This window comes from Vicia villosa, linkage group LG6 (assembly GCF_029867415.1).
Source record: "Vicia villosa cultivar HV-30 ecotype Madison, WI linkage group LG6, Vvil1.0, whole genome shotgun sequence".
NCBI lineage: Eukaryota > Viridiplantae > Streptophyta > Magnoliopsida > Fabales > Fabaceae > Vicia > Vicia villosa.
The window spans coordinates 50,872,298-50,890,357 of record NC_081185.1 but is presented as its reverse complement, the minus strand read 5'-3'; the positions used below and the strand labels follow the sequence as shown (position 1 = coordinate 50,890,357).

The following is an 18,060-nucleotide window of genomic DNA, read 5'->3' as shown; positions in this document are numbered from 1 at the left end:
TAGAACTATAGTAAGTGGGGTTCACAAACTACGAAAGCTTGCTAGCGCTATAGCAAGTTAACTATCTCCTACATAACGAACTACGAATCATCGCTACTGATAGTTACGTTTACCGATCACGTTAGTCCCTCGGCAGTGATCAAAGGGTTTTACAAAGGGTTCTTCAATAGGGTTTATCATGTTAGTCCCTCGGCAGTGATATTCTTCGAGACTACAAAGGGGTTCACAAAGGGTTTTACAAAAGGTTCTTCAATGGGGTTTATCACGTTAGTCCCTCGGCAGTGATATTCTTCAAGACTACAAAGGGGTTCACAAAGGGTTTTACAACATGGTTTTACAAAGGGCTTCTCAATTGGGTTTATCACGTTAGTCCCTCGGCAGTGATATTCTTCAAGACTACAAAGGGGTTCACAAAGGGTTTTACAACATGGTTTTACAAAGGGTTCTCAATTGGGTTTATCACGTTAGTCCCTCGGCAGTGATCTTCTCCAAAACATCATCAATAACACACAGAGGTTTTACTTTTTCTTTTTTCAAAGTTACTAACATAGCTAACAGTCATGCATCATTCAATTAACATACCTCATTCATACATAATGCATATACATACATTGCTCTCATTTATTTTGAGAAGCTCGTTGCATCATACATCGCATGCATCATAACATTGCATAAAATTCAGGTTGCCTTTTCAGGCCATGCTACGATCAAAGCACAATGGTTCCTTCCGAAAAGCATTTGCTTCACATTCTGAAAAAAGGTATTTACCTTGGGTGGCATCTTTAAGCCCATCTCCCACAGAATTTCTTCCCAACAGATGCAAATTTTAGAGCATTTTCAGTGTTCAATCATCTTCCACCTTTAGATCACGACAGGCAGACGTGCCTATCCTACTCTTCAGGTTTAAGAAGATTGAACAGGGGCAGCTGTCATACCCCAAAATTTTCCCCCCTCTGTTCATCTTCACTGGCTCAAGGTTCAAGGGTTTATTCAAGCAACATGCTCCAAATCGAGGGCCTCTCAAAATTAGGGTTTGCAGTTTATCAAAGGATTTCGAATCTCTGAGGCCTCAAATGGATCTCCAGGTGTCACATATGTATCAAAGCATATCCATGTCAAAAGTCAAGCTTCAATTCCAAGGATTGCCCACTCAATGGCTCAGATGACCAATAATCGACTATGTTGACGTAAAAGTCAACTATAGTCAAAATACAGTCAGACTTCAAGATTTTTGGTCGACATCAAGTACGTGAGGTTATATCCATCATTTGATCAAAGGTTGATCATGATCCATCAATAAAAACTCATAAATGAACAAATGCAAAGGTTCAAATTAGGGTTTTTTATAGGAGAAAGTCAACTAAACTTTGACGGGCCATAACTTTCACATGGAGCATCAAAAATTTCCCAACCAAAGCCTATTGTGAAGGAAATTTGATTCTCTACAACTTTGTCTCTCACAAGCCAAGACCAGAAATGCTTCATTTAAGAGATATGATCCAATAGATTATATGCCCTTTTAAAAGTCAACAAAAACACCTTTTAGGTCAAAGCTCATAACTGGAGCATGGAAGCCCCAATTGAGATGAAACCAAAAGGAGGTTTTAGAGGACTCATCAAGCTTTCTAAAAAGTCCTAGAATGCATTCATACGATTAAAATGGAAGGAGTTACGAGGCGCGCAAGTTGGCAAAATTTCAAGAAATACATAAAACCCTAAATGATGAATTTTGAATTTCTTGAGTAATGGGCCTAAGATTTTCACTTCAAACATGGTCGTGACTTTGTAGGAGACCTCTAAATCCATATTCACCCTTTTTATAATTTTATTTACTATTTATTTGGATTTTCATTCATTTAAATATCAAATAAATTTAGAAAAATATCAAGACAAATTGATTAAATTATATGGATTCTCTTTAATCACACAAGGGCTCAACAAATACCATAAGGAGGTCCAAATGTGAAGGGGAGGTTTTTTAACCAAAATTAGAAGGGATTTTTTTCATGCATATTCATGCAAAATATCAAGGGATCAAAACTCAATAACTCAAGCCCAATGGTAACCCTAATACACCCATATATAAGCTAAGAATGTCCAGAAACATGGGGAGGGACGAAAAAGAGCTACAAAAGCTAGGGTTTGGATTTACAAAAGAATCAAAGAAACTAGGGCAAGAAAGAACTTTGGTGGCAGCCTCTCTCAAGAACTTTGAAGCCATTCATCGTGTTCCTGAGACAACAAAGAGTAGTACCAAGTCCCAAGCAATAGCCAAAACATGCTGAAACTCATGCCTCGCAAACTCAGTTCGTACAACTTTCATGAAACTCGTATTTGGTTTTTTATCGTGCTTTTCATCAAACTAACATTGCTAATGGTCTACTAAGATGATTTGGAACAGGATAGAACAGTCGCATGGGATTTCTAACGGGAAAAACGTGACTTGCCATTGTTAGGGCTTGCAAACGGCCAAGCTTTGTGTGGCGCGTTCCAGGCCTTCTCAAGACTTGAAAACCTCAGCATTGAACTCGCAGGGGGCGAATTAGTGGGACTGGGTAGTTTTCCGTGACTGTTTGTTTGATTTCTACAGGTTTTAGTGCTTTGGCTAATCGGAGAGGATGATCGGAATTCACTATTCCGGTGGCCCAGGTTTTTCTGGTTCGTTTGACTCCGGTGTGGCACTAGTGGACGCATGCGATTGGTGGGTCAAAGATCACAGTCCTGTCGCTCGCTTCCTATTGGTCACACGTGAATGCAGAGGACCCACTTTGAATTTTCATTTTGAATTTCAATATATTACTAATTCTTGTACTAGTTAATTTGTTAGCAATTTCAATAATAAGTTCCACGCGCAGCCTGTTTGGTTAAGGAGGGAATCTGGGAGTGAAGGGTCAAGGGTTCAACCCTTGCTGGTGCCAAGTTTTTTTTCAATTATTTCTACTATGTGTTGTTCACCAATCTGGTACATAAGATCAACAAGTCCCTACGATACACCTTCAATTCACCACCATCAGATCAAGCTATCATAAAATCCAACGCATCAGAACATGCAAGCGTACCATATACATTCAGGGAGCAGCATATAGGATCAAGGCCAGGTTTCTTTATATTATTTTATTTATTTATTTATTTAAATATTTAGATTAAACTTAATATATTACTTCATAGTTATAATTTGATCTTTAAATTTAATTAATTATTTAAATTAGGATTAGAATATCAAATTAGGATTAGGCTTTAGGATTATAATATTTTCCCGATTATTTTGATTACTCGATTATTTGATTTAATTAATTTAATCAATATTAATTGGTAAATCACAAAAACCCTATAAAAGTTACCAATACATTAAGGTTTGTCCAATCCCACTACCCATTTGGCAAAGAAAACATTAACCCTTAATTAATTCTATTATCGACCCGACTAAATCTATTAGTCGCATTAGACAAGAGATAAAAAAAATATTACAAATCTAAAATAGATTCAATTTGCTGCCTGCGAAGATCGAATCTATCGATCAGAGTAACCAGCAATACCCATTAATCCGTTAACTATAATGATCAAATCTATTGATCATCGCATCTAACGGTGACATATCAAACCAGGGTTGTACGCCCAAAACCTTCAAAACACACTAAACCATGACACTACAGATTTTCATCTCTTCAATACTGCGATGTTCAAAATACGATAAGGTAATTCAAAATACCTTGCGAACATTTGCATTTCAAAACTACGATAGGCCATTCAAAAGCCTTCAGACACCTCCATAATCAATTCTAAGGAGTACAACCCTGTGCCCGAACTACGTTGACTCTGATTCTCCCTAAGGAGATACGTAGGCACTTGGATAACCAAGGCGAGTCCCCTTCCCTAAAACCTCCATTCAGTTAAAATCGCCCTTTTCACTTCTTTAGCTATTATCCTAAATATTTCAGCCATAAACCTTTATTTTAAGATCAAACCTTAGGAAAGGGTTGAGGGTGCCTAACACCTTCTCTCGACCTGATTATAATAACTTACCTCGAATCTCTTAACTGCATAAGGTTTCCTATTCGCCTTGGTAGAATAGGTGGCGACTCTAAAAGTCTTTATTTTTAGGGCAGGTTGCTACAACATGCATTTATTATCACGGGACAACACCGATTTATGTGTCGATATTCACCAAAAAAACTAATAAAAAATCATCATTTAAACGCATGAAGTCGAATACCGACACTTGAATTTCACTTGGAATTTATAAACTTGCAACAATTAAATCCACACCGACGTAATCGGTTTTCAAGCATCCAAACAATTATTATTCAAGCATTAAGCAACTCAAAATCACATCGAAAATAACTTGAAACAACTCAAAATCCAAGTTCGACACATGAATTCAAGTAACTAACGAACAAATAATCAACTCATGAAATTCAAGCAACAATCATTCAACTCATGAAATTCGAACAACAATCAATTTCAACCATTACCCAACTCATGAAACTCAAACAAAAATCATTCAACTCACCAATTCATGAATTCGAAATCAAGTGCAACACATGAATTCAAACAATTAATCACAAGTATTCAACAATGCAAGCCATCAACCAATTCCAACAATTATCATGATTATCATCAAGATTCAAAAATTCAAGATCCAAACAATTATCAAACAAATATTCAACTTATGATATTTAAAACAATTACCAAACAAATATTCAACTCATGATATTCAAACAAAACTTGATTCAAACAATTATCACAATAATCATCAAACTCTTCATCATCAAGATTCAAACAAATCAAGTCAAGATCCAATTGACTAATCTAGATCCGAAGCTTACCGAAGGAACGAAGAGTGGTTAATCGGAGATCGATCGGAGCAAGAGAGAGGAGAGTGGCACGCGACTTCCGGTTGGAGGAAGGAGGCGCGCAATCACGATGGCCGGTCGGGAGGAGGCGACGCGGTGGTTCGGCGGAGGAGGGGAGATGCGTCGGTCAGCTGTCCGTGCGACGGATGGAGGGAGATCGGAAGTGGTGGTTCGGGGTGGTCTTCGAGAAATGAGAGAAACTTAAATTTGAGAGCTTGAGAGAATTATTTTAATTTTTAGTGTGAATTTTTGTAAGAAATGATGGAATGACTTTTGAATTTGGGTTGAAACAATATAAAGAGAGAGGCTTAGGCCTTGTCTGGAAAATGAACTTGCGGAAAATGGTTTTTGAGTGAATTTCCCTTGCCTTTTTCATGTCAAATTTGGTTTCGTGGCTTTTCGGTTGTATTTTCATGTACCGTTTGAGAAATAAGCCATAAACGAAAATTTTCTGAGCATAATTCGAACTCAAATCTTGAAGCAAATTCATAGATGACAAAACTTATGAAATTGTGCCACTGGAACCGTCCCAAAACATTAAAAATTGAGAGATTTATTATTTTTCCAATATTGAGAAACAGTGGACTAAAAATCCGCTTCAGCATGAAATTTCCACAGTATTTTTCGATTTCGGAGACCTTACGTACCAAATTTGCTCTTGATCTGAACAGATGAATTAAAGAGGATATCAGGGAGATTCACGTGCCCAAAAAACCGCTGAAAATTGTTGAACCAGGAAAAACTTATGAATTTCTGAACCCGAACCGTGAAATGATGAATTTCAAGTCGAACTATTTTAAATCAACCAAAACGCTTGATTTTTCTTGCAATCCGAGACATGTTGGACCATATGAGATCTTGGCATGCTAAGTACACGATGAATCATTGATTACATAGCCTGGAGAAACGCATTGGCGCACTTTAATCCTGAAATTCCGAGTTCACGCTTCACTGTGTGAAGAAACAGCAGAATCAAACTTTACTATTATAAGCACTTTGGCCACTGAAAGCTCTGATGTTTCTTGAATTGATCAAAAGAATGAGGATAATGGATCCTCCTCGCATTGATTGGCGAAACAACCATCTTCTATAGCTTGACGAAGTCACCGAGCACCAAAGTACCTTGTTCCCATCTCAATGTATGAATGCATATGATAATGAAACACAAGCCAATCAATGTTAAATGAAGAGTTCAAATTTTAGGGTACAACAGTGAATTAACACAAATTTATGTTTTTTAGGCCTAAAAGGTGTAGTTCCCGCGTGCATTCCTCACCCCGGCCTTACTTTTATGCGGGGTGGGGTAAGATTTTAGGTTCGCAATCTTAACTATGTCCGCTCTGCCTCGCCCCATTTTTTGCGGGCTTTTGCATGGAAGGCCTAAATGGAGAGGGCATGTCCGTTTTCCATCCTTACATTTAAGGTTTTAAATAATGGTCGACTTGAGGATGTGGTCGCTTTAATAATTTCATGATTTTAGCGGTTACGAAAGTTGCATTTTAGATTGTTGTTACCGCTGTATGAATGAATCAAAATAGTATATAAATCATATTAAAATTATTCTTAGTATTATATAATGTATAATAACTTAAATTAAAACTAGTTTTTCATTATTATAATATGTTTAAAATAAATAAATCTAAAAAACAAAGAAACTTACAAAGATAGAACAAAGATGAGATATGAGAACAAATATCAAGTTTAAAGACTAAGAAATAACTAAAAGAAGATAATGTTATATAATATATGATTAGATATGTACTAAGGTGATATTATATATCTATTTTTATGAACGATGTTATTTCACATTAGTAATGGTGTTTAGTTGTGAATTTTTCCTCTCCGGCGTAATGGAGAAAAATAAGACTGGAAGTTGCTAATACCATTTTGTTGCACCATGTATCACGGTAACACAGATTTATTTAAAACCTTAAGTATGATCATCCATGGTAGTCCACCCGGAGTTAAAGGTTGAGACATGATTTGGATGGAAAATAAGCTATATAACACAATGTTAGAGTTGGTACATCAATTGTGAGGAAAAGTTATATATTATATGAGAAAAATGAATATTGAACACTTTATAAGTACTATAAAACCTAATGTCTTGAGGTTTTATATTAATATATGATGTCCAAATCCATTTATATGATTGTTTAAAGTCTAAATATAACGATACATACCCTTGATGACCAAATAATTAGATCTAGAGAATGTGATCTAATATAATACTATGTATTTCATTAGGAATAAATCAGAGTAATATTGTGATATATAGTACAGTTGTATGTAACTAACTTCTAACAAAATTCCGACTTAGGGAAATAAGATAAATATATACTTATTGAACTATATTTTTACTAGGCTGATAAAAAAGAAGGAAGAGTGATACTCTTTGACTTATGGATGCAACTAGGTGAAATATCCTATATAGGTTGGATCTGCAAATTGTTTTCTTCATCATCAATTTTAGAAGATTTTGGTGACGATGTGGACTCCTTATTCAAATCAGATGTAATCTCTTGAACTGGAGGTGGATTGATAATAGTTCCATCACTATTTGTGTTATCAGGTAGATGATTCCTCATCTCTCTATGCTCTTGGCATATGGCACACCAATGCAAACAACAATGTACCATACAAGGATCACACGGTGAATCCTGATAAAAAATTACAATACTTTGCGTGAGTGAAAGTACTTACAAATTTTCAACATTCCATAGGCTAAAACATAGAAAATTGTTGTGGCATCATAACTATGTCGAAGCATTAAAGTCTACATTTTGAGAACATCTTAGTGTCATAGTCGTTTCATACTTTTGAGAGACCCTATATGTGCATATAACCCTTTTTACTATAGATTAATCATGAAAAAATGTGAGGCCTTTTGCTATAGGCCGTCTTGCCCAACTTCAATGACGGTCTTGCTGAGTGTCATATTATGATTCTGTTAAATTCACTATCAATCCAAATATGCAAGAAACATTAAAAAATTTAGTAAATAAAATCACCTTTAGATGATATTGTTTCTGAAGAGATTGTCTGAAGAGACCGGTATAAATACCACACATCCACCAAGTGAAAAAAAGGCCTTCAGCAATGAGACAAGATGTTTCAGGATCAATTCCATTGAGAAATGCAGTTGCTACAGCAAGTGCCATTCCACCTTCTACACACATTGCATGACAAACACATGGACTAGTCCAAGGAATGTCATCTCTTAGGGCTTCAGTGTTTCTTCCAAATAGAACACATGGACAGAATAATCCAGTCCTACCTAGAACATAATTAAAAGGATACATAATAGACATCAAGATTATAGACACTCATAGTTTGGTAATGGAAAAATAGGGAAAATCTTACAGCTATCAATATCTTCAAAACAACCACAGATCCCAGTTGTCCAATCTTCATCAGCTGGAGGTTGGTAAGTTTCAGGTAAAACTTGTCCACATTCAAGACATCTACGAGGATTTAACTGTAAAAAGATAATATCATCATCAGTGAGATAGAAAAAGAATATAATGATACATATTTTAGTTAATGTGCCCATGTATGTAGCAAACAAGATTTTGTTCTCTCTTAATATAAGCTAAGAATATCTTGTAAGTTTAATGTTAGTCACATGAAAATATATACCTTCTAATGTTTGTAAAACAAATATAGGAAAAATAAACCAAAATATCTATATCATAATACACAAATATGTATGAAACAAATAGAATATAACCATGAAGTTCACAATAAATATGAGGGGGGGGTGTGCGCGTGCCTCTTAAACATCTTTAAAAATACCATAGTGCGTGTCTTTCTTGTAGTTTAAAAAGCACATCTTATAATCACAACAAAACAATACTATGTATGATATAATGCATATAAGAAGAAAATAAACATAAATATAATTTTAATTGAATTCATAACTATCATAATTAAAGTCAGGCATGTATATACATAAACTACATTATAATATTGACACAGACTATCCATAATTCTCATCATTTTTCACAAAGCCAACAAATATTTTTGAGAGATAAATCTTTGGTTAACGAGTTCAGTATCATTAATCTATATTAATGTGTTCTGGTGTTACCTTTTGTTTTTGCACTTTTTCTTTGAATGACGAGTACTTAAAATATAAAATACTTAACACCATTTAGAGAAATAAACCATTGCAATGCAATGACAACAGATTTTTAGATTTTTAGCTATATTATCGACCATACCAAACCTAAGATAAAACTCAGCAACTACATTGTTTGCATTACGAAGCCAAAGTATATTCAAATTATGTTTCTAAAGTAGAAGTAGCAATCATATGTTTTTTAAAGTTTCATGATCCTTACTCTCTAGCCATAAGAAAACATGCACAAATGCAAAATTCTTCGAGTCCACATGGCTTGCAACGGTAAGGTTTGAATAAGAGTAGTCAACCACTATAAGGTAATTTGACTTTCTATTCGTGAACATGTAATCTTTAGTCCCTCGTAACTTATAAGTATCTTAGAAAAAACATTCTGTCCAAATTTTCGGTGATCCATTATATAATTACTTTGATATCAAAATAACTTTCCAACAACTAAAGCATAGAAAATAAACCCCATTTCCTTTCGTTCCACATCATTTTGGGACATTACATTTATGTAAACCGGTCCCTTTTCTAAATAGGAATCTATACATACTATTTTTTATTTATAGTTTTTTGTATTTTCTTAATGATATTAATATTAATTTACCTTAAGGAATAATATAATTTGCATTTTTCAGATTTTTGTCAAAGACATCTTATTATCATAAGAATATGATAATGAATACCCTAAAATGTTAATATATTTATTGGACTTTTTTAGGTGTTGAGGGGACTACATATCATTTTATTTTTGTGTGTTATAGATACATTAAACTTTATTTTTTATATGTTCAGCCAATTTATGTAAATCATACACAAATTGATATCTAGATAATCCTTTTTAAAAATATTTTGAAAATTTTAATATGATTTCGACACTCAAATCAAATATATCGATCAATAATGTTTAACATAATAAATTTCTCTCAACTACACTCGCAATCTAGAGAGAGAGAGATAATTTAAAGACGTTTCGACTAAACAAAATAAAAAAATTCCTACTTGGTTTGTTTGTGTTTACAATGTTTATTTAAATTTTAGAGAATTAAATTCTTTAGTGAAGGAAATAATTCTTAAAAGAGTTTTTACAATACAAAATAAACCATTATATATATAATAACGTTTAAACTATAAATATACGGCAACAAGTTGATGAAGGTTATTGGAGCCACTGAATCCTTAAAATGCAAGCTTGTACATGTCACCTTCAGAGAAACAAGCTCTAAGGTGGTATATCAGCCTACCTCTTCTCTCTATCACCAGCTATCAGGATTTGGTGAAGAAACTAGTCCACCAATTTGCTACAAGCAGGCAGATAGATGGTTGCCACTAGTCTATTCAACATCCTCCATGGCTCATCAAGAACTCTGAGGGAGCACCTCGACCACTTCACTGAGGTAAACATTTAGGTAATTCATCCAAACTAGGAAATGTTCATAAAAGAACTTGAGAATAGGTTCAGGGTGGGACACTTCAATGAATCCCTCAACCAGAGGCAACAATGTCCTTGGCTGATGTAGTGATGTGGGTGGAATGTTACATCAAAGGATATGAAATAAATGCTAAAAATAAGGTATGAGATGTAAAATAATAAACCTCCAATGCTGAAAGCACACGAAAGGGTCAACACATCTCACCCGTCAGAGACAAGATGGTGTTCAAGTGAATCGAAAAATTTGTCGAAAGCTTCATGCGTCTGAATATTCGTCGCGATTAGATATGGCGAGACGCCTCCACATGTATAAAATACCATAATTTCCAGTTCCAAAGGCAAACATCATGGGGATTTAGCCCAATAGTTGGTGCAAGTTCCACAAAGCTAATGGACACCATACTGAGGATTACTACCAACTTAAGAAAGAGATAGAGCGCCTGATATATGAAGGGCACATGAGGAAAATTGTCAAGAGCGGATCCACTCGAGGATCAGGCGAATCTAAACCTCGGGGGCGAGATTAGTTGGATCCAAGAAAGGAAAAGAACAAAGAAACGGAGATGACGACAAATCTATTCTCCATACTCTCAATACCATCATATGAGGATTCACTGGGGGATGAGAGACCAAATCCGCTCGTAAGAGGTACGCCTGCAAAACGCTAACCATTAAGGGATTGCCAAATTCCTTTGATGCAGGAAAACTAGAAGTCATAAAAGTTGATATCGCTTTTTCCAAGAAAGACATAACATGCATTCACCCACATAACGATGATCCCATGTTCATTGTAAAAGGTCTTGATTGTTCAAGGAAGCTCTATGGAAATCCTCGAATGGGATGTATTTAGGAGGCTTTGCTAGATCTTAGATGATCTCAAGCCTTTCCAAGGACCATGGTGTGATTTTTGGGCGACCTAGTGCAAGTGAAAATTATATAACATTGAAGACCACCTTCAGATTAGAATAAAACTTTAGGTAGATTAAGGTAAGGTACCTTGGTATTGACACAAAATCCTCTTACAACATGATTATATAACAACCCACCTTTAACCAGCTAAGAGTTGCCTCGTCTACCTTGTATATATGTATGAACTATTTGCTTCCAACTAGGTGAGTCAAGGTTATCCAATGAGATCATGAGATCGTCTAGAAGTGTTATGTAGAAAGCTTGAAGTTGAAGAAGATCAGAACAACGGGTGTGAACATTGTTGGAGTGAATATGGAGGCAAAGCCATTAAAGGAATATTTAACGGGTGAGGGCCTAACCACTCTAGACTAGGTAGACACGAACTTTGAGGGAAATGATCTCTTGCCAAATGACGATTATTGTTAAGGCATTAAGCCTTATTAAATTCATTTTATTTGGTGGTTTTTTTATTTAGGAGAGTTATAAACTCTGTCCGTTGTAAGGATAACTTGATAACATTCTTTTGTTTATGAGAACACTCTTTTCCTTGTGTTACCAAAGTGACACAAGGTTTTTTTAATGAGACCCTCACTTTATTATATGAAGTAAGATTATTGTTGATTTTCATACCGTTAACTAAAAAGTGAAAAATATTTTGTCGAAATTATCTCACGCAATGACTATATATGTTGGATCCTTATATAGGAACATTTTTCGCCCTTTAAGGCTATTAAACATGTTAGATCCTTATACTTGAATCCTTTTCGTCCTTTAAGGCTATTGAACATGTTAAATCCGTATATAGGAATCCTTGTCACCCATTGAGGCTATCAAATATGTTGGATCCTTGCAAAGGAATCCTTCCCGCCGTTATAGCAACATTATCATCTCCAAGAAAGGATCATTGTTCTCCACAAGATACCAAGGCTAAAACTTGGTCGAGGAATATCTCTTGATAATTCATACAAAGACATCAATAATGAAGCAAGTAAAATATAAAAGGAAACCCTTAAGGGAAGATGTCAATATTACATAAAGAACCCATGGGAGCTAATTCAGGAAACAAGAAGGAGCCTCCAATTTATTGACCCTCTTCGAAAGACTAATTTCCCTATAGGGGGTCTCCTTGTGAACCGCCTCCAGATTATAATCCTTTATCACCCCATAGCCCCTAGGCTCAGCTTGGGTGTCCTTAACAAGAGAGACAACTAGATTAATCAAAGAAGGATCATAAGTATCATCCACTAGCTAGCTTCCACATAAGACTTTGACCTTGTCTAAGAGACTCAGATCCAGTCCAAGATGAAAGAATGACATTTGCTCCTTCACCATCTCAAATATACATTAGATGTTTCTACCACATCATTTTTTAGTACATGAACCTCCTCCTTCAGCTTCCTCTAAGAGTCGAGGTCCTGATCCAGAAATGCCTATAGTCTTAGCTTAGTGACAACAAAGTTTTTGGCCTTGGTGTATGCTTCTTAGAGTTTGTTCTTCATGGTATCTTTATTCTTGTGTAAGGCCTTTATTATCTCATGCGCTTTATCCAGGTCAAATTGATAACTTGTGAGCTTCGTCCTTAGCTCGTTTTCTATCTGGGCATACTTTTCCATGTCGATATGATCCATCAAAAGAACCCTCAACAGATAGTTCTCCTTGATGTCCTAATAAAATGAAAGGTGAGAGCTAGTAAACTTTACAATGTTGAAATTGAGTTTGTTCCATATAAAGGGCTTAGTTGGCGAGTCTCTCTGTGGGGACGATATATTAGCGCCTCCTACTCTGCAACACTAACCTAAACTTCATTACCCTTGGGACGAGGGTAAGAGTCAACCCCCCGAATCTTTGATTTATGGGCTTGAGAATCAATATGCTCTATGCTCTCAATTTGTTGCTTCATCCTCATGATTTTAAAGCCATCCAGACAACTTTGAGGATTGTCCAAGTCAGGACGTTTGACCTTCCTCTTGGCCATGAGATATTTTCTTTCGTCTAAGGTGATTTTGGACATCTTTAATACAGAAGAAATATGATAAAAATGAGTACATAACCGCATACAAAAACCCAAGCAGGGGATGTTATCAAACTATTAAGGTATTTGTTCATATTTTGGTCATCCCCTTGATCCAAGGTGATTATGGTACAAGAGTTAATTACCTAAAATTGGTCCAAGAGTTGGACCACCTCCATCTCTTTGTTCGTAATATAGTCGAAGTTTTTCCCCATAAACTCCAAAAGATTAGACGTCGGGGCCAGAGGGAAACGGAGGGCGTCATTCTCCATAGTAGTGATTATGGATAAGTTGTTTTGTCCCCTCACTCTTACAAACTTTTCTTTCCAACCTTTGAAGTGGTTGGAATGGAGTTTGAATAAATATCTCAGAATCAAAGTGGTTGAGGTTACCCAGCCCTAGCTAATTGCTGCTTTAGTGCCATAAAAGGAAAAGAACATTCCTATGGTAAGATGACACCCTAGCTGCTGACATATAATCTCAAATTTTCTAATCATACTCTAGTCATTAGGCGTGATTTGTAAGAGGGCATCATTGATCACCTTTAGAATATATGCCTCAAAAGAGAAGAAGGGGAGGCGAACCCCAATTTAATGAACAATAGGGAGGTAGAAGTAGAAAGTAGATGTCTGAAAGTCCTCCAAAGTATCCATATTGTCCCTCTTCGCTGAAGAACACGCCTCGAGGATGAATTCTTCTTTGAAACCTAAAGAGGATAAGTTAATTTGCGGCCAGAGGAAGGCGACTCGGTCCTTAGTGGTGTAGTAAGGTTTAATTTCTTTGACTTCCTTGGATCAGTGTTGAAAGTGGTCATTATTTTCTTATTTCCTAAGAAAACAGAAGTGAAAAAAGAATTATTGTAACTACCATTTCCGCTTTCACTATCAAAATTAATAGAACTATCATAACTGCCAAACATTCCTAGTTCCACTAATTTACACTCAATTGTGTCGTCGGGACGCTTATAATGGTGAGTCCACAAGAATATTCACTCATCACGAGGTAAGGGTTCTATCTGATGGTCATTCTCATCTAAATCCGTGATTATTTCCATAAAAGAGAAAGTGAAATAAAATGTTGAACTTATACTTGTATAAGGGAGGGCTTGAACTCGTGAAGAAACAAGAGCTGTGGAGAAGTAAAATGAAATGTTTGAAAGCTTCAGTGAAAACTTCTGTGAAAATGTGAATAGGATGTAGTTGAATCCCTTTAGTATAGGCAGGAAACTAGGGCTGATCAAGGGTGTCCAAGGTTTCCCATTAGACATGAAAGGTTTTGCACATTTTTGACATGCGGGAAGAGTAAGGCTTTTTTGGAGTCTCGAGATTAAATCATCATTAATAGAATTAAATGCCTCGCACGCCTTTTCTCTTTCAATAAACATTTAGGGATTTCCTCACTTGACATATAAGTTACATCATTGACACCTGGAGAAATATCCCACAGTCACCCATATAATAGGAATTCGCCTTATGCATAAGGGGCTGACCTTATGTATAAAGGAGTCGCCTCACATTTGAGTGTCTAATCTAAAGTCTCTCCTAAGGGACTCGACTAAAGTCTCATCAAAGAAACTCAACTTAAATCTCGCTTAAAAATTCCCCATTTAAGGTTCCCTCTAGGATGTTCGAATGAAGGAGAATAAACATTAACACTTCACCCTTTACAAGTCACCGTATTTGAGGAACTATGTATCAGTATATTTGAAAAGGGTCCAAAGGCGGCGAGGCAGGGGCAAGGCATGTGGAATTTCTCCCATAACGCCTTTCAAGTCCTATTTTTCATAGCTCGAGTGCCTATTCATTAGATTTTCCACCTCTTTATTGAATATGACACTTTCCTCTGAGAGGAGTCGTCTGAGGCAGGAAATTGGAGAAATGACGTGTCCCTATTCTATAACGGTACGCAAGGAGTCACTTGACCATGCTCCCCAAAATAACAATGGATTAACCGTCCACTCCGACATCCTCTCAATGATGGTTGCAAGTTCCAAAGGGCCTATGATCCATGCCAAACATTGCTATAAATATCTCGAAAACTATAGTTGACAAGGACAATCTCATTTCCACACAAAAAACTATATATATACAGAGCTTTTCACCTCCTACGTGAGCTAGCTCTCAAACCAACAACCAGGGACGGATCCAGACCTTACATATTGGTGTGACTAAATATAAAAAAATATAAATTAAATTATATTCAAATTAAGAAATAATATTGTTTAAATCAATACATTTATAATGAAAATCAATATTGTTTGAATAATACAGTTGAACTAAGAATTGGAAGGGTCATAGATCTGATTTGATTGTTAGATTAGGTAAATTATTAAACCAGTAAAAGTCGGTCAGAACCAACCAAATTGATAAAAATTATTGAATCGGTAATTTTGGAAAAACAACGGATTAAATGCATTATTTTCTTTAAGCAAAATGATGTTGTTTTGATAAATAAATAAATTTAAAATATAAGTAAACTTTATTCAAAACTTGTTTGAAATAACTTTCCCTCTTTGGAATTAAATTTATTAGACGTTGCACTTATTTTGTTATCCAGTTTATGTTGCTATTAGACTTTGTTCAAAATTTATTTGGATTTGTATTATGTTGTTGTGTGTGATCATTATGTTTAGAATTTAAATTTAAATAATAAACTTATAACATTATGATATTTTGAAATTTGATAGGTGTCTTAATTTTTTTAGAGAAGTTATTTGATTCAACCGATTTAATAACTATATAGTTTTGTTATAGTTACTGATTTATTCAATTAAGTTACATGATTTATTTAATTGAGTTATCTAATTCATAAAAAGAGGTGGGTCTACGTTAGCAAATCCCATATATATATATGGGTTTTGCTACAATAGACCCACTTGTTTTTATATGAAGGTCTATTTTAGCAACATGCACCTTAGGGTGCATTTAAGTATTTTTTTAGTTAAAACTTACTAAAATAGACCTTCATAAATTTAAGTGGGTGTATTATAACAAACCCCTGTGGGGTTTGCTATAATACACCCACTTATTTTTATGAAGGTCTATTTTAGCAACATGCACCTTAAGGTGCATTTAACCATTTTGTAGTTAAAGCTTGCTAAAATAGACCTTCATAAAAACAAGTGGGTCTATTGTAGCAAAACCCTATATATATATATATATATATATATATATATATATATATATATATATATATATATATATATATATAATAAAATATGGTGTGGTTTTAACCACAGTCTGTCACAACATGGATCCGCCCATGCCTACAATAAACCTTAAAGTCCCTGATAATCCTTAATCATTTGAGGGTTGTTATGTATTGTAATCTTAGCAAGTACGATATTATTTATAGAAAAAACTAATCCTGCTAGACAAAATATTGTGGTCTATATATCCATCCATGTTCAACTATTTTTATGGGTATTTTGTATTTCATCATGTTATTTGGTGTATAACTCTCCATGTCTAGCCTGCAAATCCCCTTTTTGGGGCATTTTATATTACCCTTATCCACATTTGCAATCTTACCTCTAAAACATGCCTCCAAGAAGATAGCTTCTTTAGTTATACACGTTATAAGCATGAAACAAAAGCAAAAAAAAGGCGAGTAGTCAAATTCTTCGTGTCTATGATAGATTTTGATACTCTCACTACCTTCGTTAACGTTTAATTTTTTTAGTTTTGTATTCACCTATTATTCATTAGATTAAATGTGTTTTGACCAAACTTAAATTTGATTGTTTGTCATTTTTTACTAAAAAACATTACTTTTAAACATAAAGATATTCATCCTGAATAATGAAACCCTACTTTCACTCACCCAACAATTTTAGAAGGATCTAATTTATCTCTTTGATAGAGGATACTGTTTCCTATAATAACTCCATCTTTTCTATTACATAATGTATTAAATCGAAAATTGAACAATTTTTAATTTAACTTGTTTTTCCTTTTATTTCAACCATTTGCAAAATCAATAAAGAATTTGTAAATAAGAAACATGTCTATTAATCGCATCAAACCTATCCTAAATTTCAAGAATGCTTAAATTAAGAAACATTTAAATAAATAGATAAATAATAGTAAATTACTTGTGGTATATCAATAGGTTGATTAAGCTCTCCCGGAGTAATATCCCGAAATGGCGCTTGTTCTTTATCTTTGTTCAACTTCACATACCTTGACCTTTCGTCTCCCATGTTATCACCGCTTTTGATTGAAACACAAAATTATACCTAAACACAATAACATTTGATAATTTCAAATACTTTATGTTAAATATAGAGAAAAGATTAAAAATGATAATAAAAAATAAAACTGCCATATACATATACATACATACACAAATTCATATCATCGCAGCAAAAAATTTCATGTGTAAAATGATGCTACAATATGCGGTGGTGAATGGTGATATGTATTCTTAATTTTTTTTGTTTCATCGTTAAATCTTCGTGGTAAAGGATCTGAATCCTATAAACATAATTAATTTATAATAAAAGGAAAATTATATAATGTGTAAGAAAGAAGAAAGATAAAAAAAACTTGTGAGTGAAACAATGGTGAGATACCTTAAATGTTACAAAGAAATTACCTATATCTAAATGTGTTGAAATTTGAGGGGAAAATGTTTTGATGTAATTGTTGTAAATGTTATTCTTATTTCAATTTCCAGAACTATTTTTCAAGCATCAATTAAAGAACATGCATGTTTTTTTATGTGTTTT

General features: G+C 34.6%; 1 protein-coding gene across 1 annotated transcript; it reads right to left on the bottom strand.

Moving 5' to 3' along the window:
* Positions 1-7,274: 7,274 nt before the first annotated feature.
* Positions 7,275-17,532, bottom strand: LOC131611511 (cell number regulator 6). Its single transcript, XM_058883508.1, has 4 exons — positions 17,425-17,532; positions 8,217-8,331; positions 7,865-8,130; positions 7,275-7,513 (listed from the first exon to the last, which is right to left on the bottom strand). The coding sequence occupies exons 1-4, from the start codon at positions 17,530-17,532 to the stop codon at positions 7,280-7,282; spliced, it is 723 nt and encodes a 240-aa protein (XP_058739491.1). The 3' UTR covers positions 7,275-7,279.
* Positions 17,533-18,060: the final 528 nt, after the last annotated feature.

Coding starts and splice junctions, on each gene's coding strand:
- LOC131611511 (XM_058883508.1), bottom strand. CDS start 17,532: ATGGGAGACGAAAGGTCAAGGTATGTGAAGTTGAACAAAGATAAAGAA. Junction 8,332..17,424: donor AACCTATTGATATACCACAA/GTAATTTACTAT, acceptor ATCTTTTTACAG/TTAAATCCTCGTAGATGTCT. Junction 7,514..7,864: donor AGAAACAATATCATCTAAAG/GTGATTTTATTT, acceptor ATTTTTTATCAG/GATTCACCGTGTGATCCTTG.